Source organism: Danio rerio, chromosome 16 (genome assembly GCF_049306965.1).
Source record: "Danio rerio strain Tuebingen ecotype United States chromosome 16, GRCz12tu, whole genome shotgun sequence".
Lineage (NCBI taxonomy): Eukaryota > Metazoa > Chordata > Actinopteri > Cypriniformes > Danionidae > Danio > Danio rerio.
Window position 1 is genome coordinate 12,910,144 of NC_133191.1, and position 11,095 is coordinate 12,921,238.

The following is an 11,095-nucleotide window of genomic DNA, read 5'->3' on the forward strand; positions in this document are numbered from 1 at the left end:
CTCTGTTTTCTACAGATAATCTTTTCTCTTGGTCACGCGCGGTTCAGATTCGAACAAATCTGGACTTGGTCTTAGACTGGCTGCAAGGAGCTGGTCTTGGAGATATTGCGTCAGAGTTTCTGAAGAAGCTTTCAGTTACTGTCAACTTCCTGTGCATTCCGAAAACCCGCCTTATTCAGGTTAAAAAACAAACAAAACCTTGCAGTCAATATGTAAATAAACATGTTATTACAACTGAATTAATTTCCACTGTATCCATTTAGTCATCCTGGTCAAGTTTACAGGAAGAGCACCCCCTGCTAAGTCCATCCCAGCTTCACCATCTTCTCACTCATTATAAGCTCGGGCCAACGAGAGCCCCGCCTTCTTCATGGGCTCCGCCTCTCGGAACCGAACTTGGAGGGGGTGAGTAAAAACATAAAATGATAGGGTTTCTGTAATAAAGCTGACTGGCTTCCTGGCCATTGGGAAGAAGATGGTGGAAAACCAAGACATCATTCATTTTCTTTTCGGTTAAGTCCCTTTATTAATCAGAAGTTGCCACAGCGGAACGAACCGCCAACCTATCCAGCATATGTTTTATGCAGAGGATGCCCCTCCAGCTGCAACCCAACATTCATACATACTCATTTACATACATATACTACGGACAATTTAGCTTCCCCAATTCCCCTATAGCGCATGTGTTTGGACTTGTGGGGGAAACCAGAGCACCCAGAGGAAACCCACGCCAACATAGGGAGAACATGCAAACTCCACACAGAAATGCCAACTGACCCAGCGACCTTCTTGCTGTGAGGTGACAGTAAATAAAAGTAAATAAAGCATAAGTGGCAGCCCCTCATAAATCACTGGCACTTTCACGCACACACAAGCACGTGGTTCCAGGCCCATATGTCATCCCTTATAAGTCTCGCTTGTCGACAAGCAAGGCAGGCCAATGATTGGGCCCCAGACCAGAAGGCTGACCAACTTTGAATCACTAAAGGCAGTGATTTCAGTCACAATTTGGTTATTTGAGACACATTTGGGAAATCCTAAAAGATTCCTATAATCCCAGGCTGTGGGTTTGTTGGTTTGACACATTCATTGACTCTCGATAAATAGCTATTGCAATCAGATTTTAAATGCAATGAAGTTCTGGCAGATTTTAGACACTTTCCTGCAGTGTGACTCCAGCTGTGATGACTGTCAAATCAAGAACCAATAGGAGCGGGGTTAGATATAATAAAATATAAAATATATATATAATAAAATAAAAACATTCATTCATTCATTCATTCATTTTCTTGTCGGCTTAGTCCCTTTATCAATCCGGGGTCGCCACAGCGGAATGAACCGCCAACTTATCCAGTAAGTTTTTACGCAGCGGATGCCCTTCCAGCCGCAACCCATTTCTGGGAAAAAATAAAAAACACTTAGTATATATATTCACAAATGTGTGTGTGTGTGTGTATGTATATATATATATATATATATATATATATATATATATATATATAAGCAATATCACATGAGTAGCAGTGCAATATACAGTCATATCGCACTGCTACTCATCTGATAATGCATAAATTTAGACAACAGTTCGACAGCATAATCGTGTATAAAAAATAAAATCAAACACGGAGAGTCTAAAACTCTTTTGTATGAGGAGCTACTTTCTTCTGCTGTTCATTCACAACTGCAGCTGACGTCAAAACAGCAGAAGTCATTTCTAATTCACAAATAATGTCATTTCAGAGCTAGTATTTGAATGATTTTCTAGCGTAAAGTGATGACAAAACAAGTGATTTTGCTCACATTTTAAGATTTCAAGGCTGAACGGCATGAAATGACATCAGTCTACAGAGATATTGCCCAGTATTTCTCTATTGCAATTGAGAGATCACGATAATTCCCCCCGAAAAAGCTAAAGCAATGCAAACACTATGAGATTGTTATGTTTGTGATAAGGAAAATTGCATGCACAAATTTCTTTTTTCTTCCTTTTTACTGAACTAGTCTGCAGTAATGAAAACAGGAGATGCATTAGAAACAAACAGATGGCCAACCAAAAAGTAACTCAAGGTTATACAAACAGTGGCCAACACAAAATACATACATTCCTGATATATGAGTCCCATCTCACACAATGCACTACAATTACTATGGTATAAATACAGCACTGCAACATACAAAGGAGAGAGATCGACTTAGAATGTCACTCACCACTGTTAGAATGTTTTGATCAGCTGTAATTTGAAAATACGCCGATCTTTTCTCCTCTAAGGGCTTATTATTTGGTCTCTGTCGACATCTTGTGGATGGGCAATGTCAACCGTCTTGCTCTGCTCAATGGCAGGCTGATGAATGCAGACGTGTTGTATCTCAGAAATTAAAATATAAAATAGACCCTATCCTTATAAATAGCCTGCATAGATGCTTTTAAACAACTAAATTGTCGACTAAAAAGCCTCAAAAGTGCATTACGTTGTTCAACGGCTGCAATGTTTGTCAAACTGTAGTGAGTTTATAGATCTGCTGTCATTCTATGTGGGCAGAGTAATACAGAAGGGTGAGGAGGCTTTAGGAGTTCTGATATTGCAGAATACTGCACGGCTATCAGCCAATCAGATTCAAGAACCAGACAGAACTGTTGTATAAACTGTTGTACTTGGAAACACTCTCACACACATACACTATGGCCAATTTAGTTTATTCAATTTACCTTTAGTGCATGTCTTTGGACTGTGGGGGAAACCAGAGCACCCAGAGGAAACCAACACAAACACAGGGAGAACATGCAAACTCCACACAGAAATGCCAACTGGTTCAGCTGGGACTTGAATTTGCTGTGAGACGACAGTGCTAACCACTAAGCCACCATATTTATTTGGATTTACATTTATATATACATATATGTTGAGCATTAAATAAAAATTATAAATAAAGTTTAAAGAAAATCTCACCAAACCCAATTGTTTACTATATATACTATTTTTTATTATACATAATAAATTATTTTCTTTCTTTAATAATTGATCAGATATTTTTGAGAGTTTCCTGGACCATCCTCCTCTTATCCTGCCTAATGAGACGCCTCGCCTGGACCTGACTCAGCCAATCCCCAGCCCTGAGCTTCAGAAGGAAGTGACACGCCTGCGAACGTTCCTGTGGGGGCTCGACCAGGATGAACTTCCTGCTAATCAGCGGACGAGACTGTAAAAATGTCTTCACCCCATTTGTAAAATTATGACCATTATCTACTTTATCTACAAACTATCAGCTTCACGTAGAATACATTTCATCTGACATTCCTTCTTTCCTTGCCTATCAAGCACACGTTTGACTTTAATAGACATAAACTGGATCACTTATAATTATGTATAATTCAATGCATTAGTTAACTTAAAGGTAACTAATATGAGATTCATTGCCTGGTTGCAATGATAAATGAAATTTCCTCTTTTGTATTCTTTTAAATTAGTTTTTTTTGTTTTTTTCAATTTTACACATCTAAATATTCTACTACCATAAACCAATTTAAATGTTATGATCAGGCTAATTGATTATATATTTTCCCATTTCTTTAATAAATAAAATAACATACATCCTGCTGTCAAGTTTTTATTCATGAATTCTCATTCCCTTTTGCAGGAGAAAGTGTTGACCACCTGCTGTTCTATTAATCAACACTGGGTGGCATGATAGCAATGGACTAGTTAGTGAAAGCCACCAGTGGTCAGTTGAGTCAGACTAAAAGGCAAATCACTCACCATGACTAATATACAACATGTATCAGTATCCTGAAAATTTATTTATGTTCAGTTCTGGAAGGGATGTGAATTCTAAACACTTTATGGGGCATGAATGTGTTTTTTTTATTATGGAAATGCTGATACTTGCATGTGTGCTTACACATTTGCATCTTAATCCACTGTTACTATAGTTATTGTTACTACTGAACCATAATATATTAGTATGGGATTTAATTATCTTCTTTTCAACTTCTTTATTTGATCATGGTTTGACTAATGCCTAGCAATTCCAATTTTATGGCAATGATACCTCTAGTTTACATAGTGTTTTGGTGGAACCTATGGTTACCAAGGTAAATATTTGTAAGGGCAATGGAGCATTTAGATATGCCTACTAGTTCCACCCCTGGGTAAACCCTGAGTAAACATAATTAAGGTTATCTTCTTCAGTGTCTCATACTGTTGACATACATGTTAAATGTGCATTACTTACAAATAAAGGTTCTTTAATTGCATCAATGGTTGCTTGAAGAACATCTCCATTCTACAAAAGGTTCTTTAAAGTAGGAAAAGCTTCAGTGTAAAAAAAAAAAAAATAGTTGACTTAAAATTTTAAAGCAATTGTTTGTTTTTTTTACTGTTTTTTATTAAGTAAATTATCTGTGCATAATTAAAATAAGTTACAACCGATTTACTTACTTTTTTAACTAAAATTACCTTGTCCCTTTTTAAGGCAACTGTTTACACATTTTTTTTAAGTGAAGTAACTAAATGGTTTTATAGTTTATACAATTTTACAGCTCTTCAGATTATTTAAATGATCTTCACAGCAATAAATAAATCCTCCTTTTAAGAAATAGTTTCAGAAACATTTAATGTTGAACCTTTTTTTTTCTATGACATTACTGCAAAGAACTGTTTTGGAACCTTATAAGAGTGTTGGATAATTAGTCTGTGTTAGTCATATTCCTGACATTTAAACCAATGATTAACTTTCTTATTTATATTTATATGAGGGCAGCATCCCTCACTAGTATATAGTACTCTATATAGCAGGTATAAGAGCGCATCTAGATCTATTACTTACATTCATTCAAGTGAAAAAACAATCATCTAGATTACATTCCTTAAATATATATATATATATATATACACACACACACACACACACACACACACACACACACACACACACACATATATATATATATATATAAATACACTCACCGGCCACTTTATTAGGTACACCGGTCCAACTGCTCGTTAACGCAAATTTCTAATTTCAGCCAATCACATGGCAGCAACTCAATGCATTTAGGCATGTAGACATGGTCAAGACGATCTGCTGCACTTCTACGTGACTTTAAATGTGGCATGATTGTTTGTGCCAGATGAGCTGGTCTGAAAATTTCAGAAACTGCTGATCTACTGGGATTTGTAAGCACAACCATATCTAGAGTAGAGTGGCAGTTCTGTGGGCACAAATGCCTTGTTGATGCCAGAGATCAGAGGACAATGGCCAGTCTGGTTTGAGTTTATAGAAAGGCAACAGAAACTCAAATAACCACTCGCTACAACCGAGGTATGCAGAAGAGCATCTCTGACCGCACAACATGTCCAACCTTGAAGCGGATGGGCTACAGCAGCAGAAAACCACACCGGGTGCCACTCCTGTCAGTTAATACAGGAAACTGAGGCTACAATTTGCACAGGTTTACCAAAATTATACAATAGAATATTGAAAAAATGTTGCTTGGTCTGCTGAGTCTCCAGTTCTGCTGCGACATTTGGATGGTAGAGTCAGAATTTTGCATCAACAACATGAAAGCATGGATTCATCCATTTCACTGTACCCCCATTAAAGTTTATACAGGACTACTATGTGTATATCTGTCAGTTCATGAAAGGATGAGAGCCCCTTTTGCACCTGTTATGCTGCCTCGATGCACACTATCACAATACACTGAGGAGAGCCCAACACCAGACTACCCCACAAACAAAGAGGTAATGAATGTGATAACTCATAAAACAGACTTCAAGGGTTTTGGGTGGCATTTAAGATTGGGCCTTGGTCTTGTATTTCTAGGACTGGGGCCTTATCCTAAATGACACCCTGAGCCCTTGAGGTCTTCCCCTGAGTACACACTGGTGGCACATAATGCTACTTTGACTGGCACATGGCCTAGATGTCTGCTCTGGCTTCAACTCGGCGTATTCTCATCAGAAGTATGGGGTACAGAAGTGTACTCACGAGCAACAAGGCGGTGGATGTTTTACCATGTTTATCTATCGCTGGAAAGGTCACCATGTGAATATGCTCTGGCTGTATTATTCTGAAAGAAAAAATAAATACAGATAGTAATGTCTCACGGTGTCTTCAACAATTTTGTAAGATATACTAAATACAGTCCCAAAAGTACATTTTTAACAGGATAAAAAATAAATTGAGGCATTTAAACTACCGGTCAAAAGTTTAGGGTCAGTAGGATTTTAAATGTTTTACAATAAGCTTATCCTGCTCACCAAGGGTGCATTTATTTCATCAAAATTACGATAAAAACTGTAATATTGTGAAATGTTATTGCACTATAAAATAACTGTTCAACAGTAGCCTATAATTTAATTATTTGTTCCAGTGATTTTAGTGATGAATTTTAAGCTTCATTACTCCAGTCTTCAGAGTCACATGATCTTTCAGAAATCACTTTAATATTAGTTATTACTATATTTATTTTTATTAATGGTGATAATAAAATAAAAATAAAATAAAAAATAAAATAAAGTAATAAAAGCAACAATGACTGGAGTAATACTTTCATTTTAAACTACATACAATAAGAAAGCAGTTTTAATAAATATACACTATACAATAACAATTAAACATTTTTTTTTTACATTTAATAAACACCGCCTTAATGAACAGAAGAATTTTCTTAAAAATAAAACTAACTTTTGAATGGTAGTGTAGTTGATGGTTAAACAGCTTGCATTAAAGTGCCTTGGACATGCAACATTTTTCCCTTTTGATGTAATTTTTATTCTATGTAGATTTCAAATTAGTCTTACATGTTTTGTGGTCTGTGCCAATTTAAACTGCACATGCAATCTGCTTTCTGTTATTAAGTCTAGACTGCAGAAGTTTGTGTTCCACTAACTTAAAACCAGACTTTATTCACCCAAATGGAAAGCATATTTACACAGTCTGATTTGCTTATCTCATTAATAGTGCACTAGTTGCACCACTCTGCATAAATAAAATATAGATAGTGTGAAAAATTCACTGATTTAATTGCTGTACTTGTATTTATAGTGTAGTGGACAAAATCAAGTGAGAAGCTGAAGTGCAGAGTGCTGTCATATCATTGAACCACTTGCATTTATACATGAGTTTTAGATGCAGTTCTCTATTAACTGTTTGATTTTAGATATCTGCCCTTGTTTTGGTGGAACAATTTCTAATAAAACCAAAAAATTAAAAAGTTTGATTTTTAAGACACTGATTTGACTTTCGCATAAGCCCGTTCAAACAGAATGCTAAAACACTGGTAGCACAATGAAATATTGTTAGTTCGTTGTTTTTTGTCATGGGACGCACATACTGCTGAAAAAAAAGATTAAACCAGCCTAAGGGACATTCTACCAGAAACATAAATTTTCACTTATAATAAAAAAGTTTGACAGGGCCTGACTTAAGCTTGTTGTCCTTCAAAAAATCATACAAAAACAAGCATAAAATCATACAATTCTCCTCCATCAAATGATGTCACTTCCAAGTCATAGCCTTATATGTGTATTGCATGCATTTCTTTGTTCAGTTTAATGCTAATGCGACACAGGACTGACCAAAACATGGGGACAATTGTAAATGTATTTGTATTATATATTTGTAGTATTTATTTTCAGAATGTATTTATAGTTTCATGTTTTCAATCAATTGATGTGAATGAGAACAACTTAAACTTGCTATTTCTTAGTTTTTTTTCTTCTAAATAACAGTTTTTTTTTAGCATAACAAAACTATTAAAGCTGTAGGTTCAATTGGGCTGAGGACAAAGACAATGAGTGTTTGTACATTTGCAAAGTGTTTTTAATGAAGGAAAAACAATCTGAGAACGAAATGAATGACATTTACAGAACAACCCACACAGCAATCAACCATCAGCCCATTTTAATCATTTTTGGGATGAAATTCTTTTTATTCACTGTATTCGTATTTTTATGTCAGGTACGCTTCTGGTAGAATGTCCCTTATGCTGGTTTTAGCTAGTCTGGTTTTAGAGTGGTTTTGGCCATTTCAATTCTAGTTTTAGCCATTTCCCATTCGGTCATAGCTGGGATGGCCATCTAAAACCAGACTGACCAGCCTGGTTTAAGCTGGACATATCTGGTCATCTCCTAGCTGACGTCCATCTGGAACGTTTACATTATTAAAATAAAAAATAAAGATAGGCCTAACGTTACGCGCTACATATCACTCAAAAACAAAACAAAAAAAGTGCTTATTTCAAAACCCAGGGCTGAAGTAGTGCTAATAAGCCCTCACATGTGTATATTTATTTTAGACTCACTCAGTTATCTGTTAAGAAGTGAGGGAGAGCACACACTTCGCCGGCTGCTGTTTGTTGAGTTTCTTTTTCCCTGATAAAACACATTTCTCACTCATGGTGACGTTCGAAAATAAACACTTACAGTCATGGATGGAAGTGGCGTCAAGTCCATCCTTGCTACACATTTGTTTAGCTGTACATGCTTTTGAGGATATGAAAAAAAATTCCCAAGACGCGCACTGACGTCAAATCAAGTCTTTAATCCACACTTATTGTAAAAGCGTGTTTTCTTTTCCGCGTTGTCTCTTGACAACGTGCCAGATCTCCATCCCTTCCGGTCAACTGTTTCATTCCGCCGTTTTTACGGTAAGAATGCGATCCCGTGAGAGCTGTTTACATCACCGCGGATTTTTAATTTCGTCCAGCCAACGGGCACCAGCCCCAAACCCCCATCATCATCATCATCATCATCATCCGAGCCATGTCATCGTCTCAAGTCGGTGGCAGATTGGTGTGAGTCACCATTCAGCCTCCCTCTGCTGGAAATTTAATCAATTAAGTTACTATATGACTTCTGATTTGCAAATCTGTGCGGTTTATGAGCGAGACTGTCCAGGGGCTGTTTTGAACTTGTCATCCGTTCATCATGGAATAATTGATGATTATTGTTTGAGTAGCAGTAAAGATGTTTTTCAGCCATACTGGTCTGGTAATACAGCTATGGGACAGTGATGGCAGTGTTGATTTGAACAGTCAGCCTGAACCCCGTCCTTTTTCTGTGTCACTGTCTGCCCTTTCCTTAAAACTGTCTGCATTACACTTAAACACACACACATACGGGCCGAGCACAGATATACACCCATTGCTCCAGGTGCAGCTTCACGCACCTGTTGAAGCTCCTCTCTGTAATTAGGACAACACAATTATTTTTTAGGAGGCGGAGGGCTGACAAGGTAGACAATGGAGCACTTATTCTTGCTTTGCTTTCTTTTTCTACTTCTCTCAAGTAATGATAGATTCTTGCCTCTTCAAAGCAACACAGGTTTCCTTCAAAACCGCTGAGTCAGTAGAGAGGGAGAGAGAAAGATGTGTCGGGATGTGTGTTCACACTTGCGCTCTAATCATGTTTCTGAATGTGTACGGGACATTTCCTCATTGGAAATATTGTATGATGCGGATAAGTTTTCAAAATTCTGATGCAAGCACCTGTTGGACAGTCTTAATCTTCTTTGTAATGAGTTCTCTGTTTTATTACACAATTTGGGGCTTTCCAGGGCCATGCCAAGGCCCAAATCACCTGATCCTTCAGGCTGCCAGCTGCTCTTTAGCTTCTGAGAGTGATATCTTATCTGTTCTTCAAGGATATCAAAACACAGTCCTCAAGTACTCTAAACAGAATTCACAAATCAGAAATTAAACAAAGTTGTCAACCAATAAAGGAATCGCTACTTGCTGACATTGCTGAAAACAACACCATACACTGGCTTGAATATTTGTTTCTGGCTGGTGTGTTTCTGGCTGGTGTTTATCGAGATGGTGGATTAGCCTGTTAATCAGCTGACCAAGCAGCATGGTTTTTTTTTTTTTTTTCTGGTTAAGCCGGATGACCAAAGATGTTGTTGTTAGGCTAGTTGCATATTTCTAAATAGATTAGCGGTAAATGTATTTGGCTTTTGTTTGTAAGAGTTGAGGTCAAAGTACCCCATTGATTAAAGATAATTAATAATAATGTAATTCTCTGTTTTTTACTCTGTAGTAAAATCTATCAATCAATCAATCAATCAGTCAATCAATCAATCAGTCTGTCTGTCTGTCTGTCTGTCTGTCTGTCTGTCTGTCTGTCTGTCTGTCTGTCTGTCTGTCAATCTATCCGTCTGTCTGTCTGTCCGTCCGTCCATCCATCCTCATTCTTTTAACTTTCTGTTTGTCTGTCTATCTATCTATCCGTCTGTCTGTCTGTCCATCCGTCTGTCCATCGTCTGTCTGTCTATTTCTCTATCCGTCTGTCTTTCCGTCCGTCAATCGTCTGTCTGTCTATTTATCTATTTATCTGTCTGTCTATCTATCTATCTATCTATCTATCTATCTATCTATCTATCTATCTATCTATCTATCTATCTATCTATCTGTTCATCATCTATCTATCTATCTATCTATCTATCTATCTATCTATCTATCTATCTATCTATCTATCTATCTATCTATCTATCTATCGTCTATCTATCTATCTATCTATCTATCTATCTATCTATCTATCTATCTATCTATCTATCTATCTATCTATCTATCTATCTATCTATCTATCTATCTATCTATCAAGCTGAAGGACAGTTGTGCTTTTGACAAAATTAGATTGATTTTAAAATGAAAAAAACTTTGATGTAACAAAACGTAAGGTTTTTGAAGTCTTATTTTTAAATATTTATTAACACTGTCTTTACTGATTTAATAAAAATTTAATAAATTTTTTTAACATGTACAACAGAAATCAAAATTAAACACACAAAATAATAAAATTAATAAATGAAAAGTAAAACTAGAAAACTTAATAGAAAAAAATACAAAAAAATAAATAAAAATGGTAATAATAAAAAATATACAAATATATAAGTAAACGTATGTACTTACACATACAATGTAAAGGTACATCATATAACAACAGCGGTATATCAATAGCATGCTATACAGAGAAAAGATTTGTAGCTTCCTTTAAGAAACCTACAAAGGGATTCCAAATTTTTAAAAACTTAAGAGTTAATTAAAAGTTAATTTTTCTAAAGCCAAACAATAACACAATTCCCGCAACCATTG

At 36.2% G+C, this 11,095-nt stretch overlaps 1 protein-coding gene and 1 long non-coding RNA gene across 10 annotated transcripts in view; one reads left to right on the forward strand and one right to left on the reverse strand.

Annotated features, from left to right (window-relative positions):
* Nucleotides 1-3,590, forward strand: part of rasip1 (Ras interacting protein 1) — a 66,612-nt gene extending 63,022 nt beyond the window's left edge. For 2 of the 3 annotated variants that reach the window (XM_073924517.1, XM_073924518.1), the window contains 3 exons: nucleotides 16-179; nucleotides 264-405; nucleotides 3,026-3,590. In XM_073924517.1, the coding sequence (XP_073780618.1) occupies nucleotides 16-179; nucleotides 264-405; nucleotides 3,026-3,204 (485 nt within the window). In that variant the 3' untranslated portion in view covers nucleotides 3,205-3,590. 3 annotated transcript variants of the gene reach the window in all.
* Nucleotides 1-9,074, reverse strand: part of LOC137487882 (uncharacterized) — a 48,721-nt gene extending 39,647 nt beyond the window's left edge. Inside the window, exons 1-4 of one of the 7 annotated variants that reach the window (XR_012392040.1) lie at nucleotides 8,427-8,825; nucleotides 5,985-6,070; nucleotides 4,965-5,090; nucleotides 2,209-2,366 (exon numbers count right to left, since the gene is read on the reverse strand). This is a non-coding gene — a long non-coding RNA (uncharacterized lncRNA). Of the gene's footprint in view, nucleotides 1-2,208; nucleotides 2,367-4,964; nucleotides 5,091-5,984; nucleotides 6,071-8,305 lie in introns of all 7 variants that reach the window. The other 6 variants (XR_012392041.1, XR_012392037.1, XR_012392039.1 and 3 more) reach the window with 6 other exon arrangements.
* Between the last annotated feature and the right edge of the window lie 2,021 nt (nucleotides 9,075-11,095).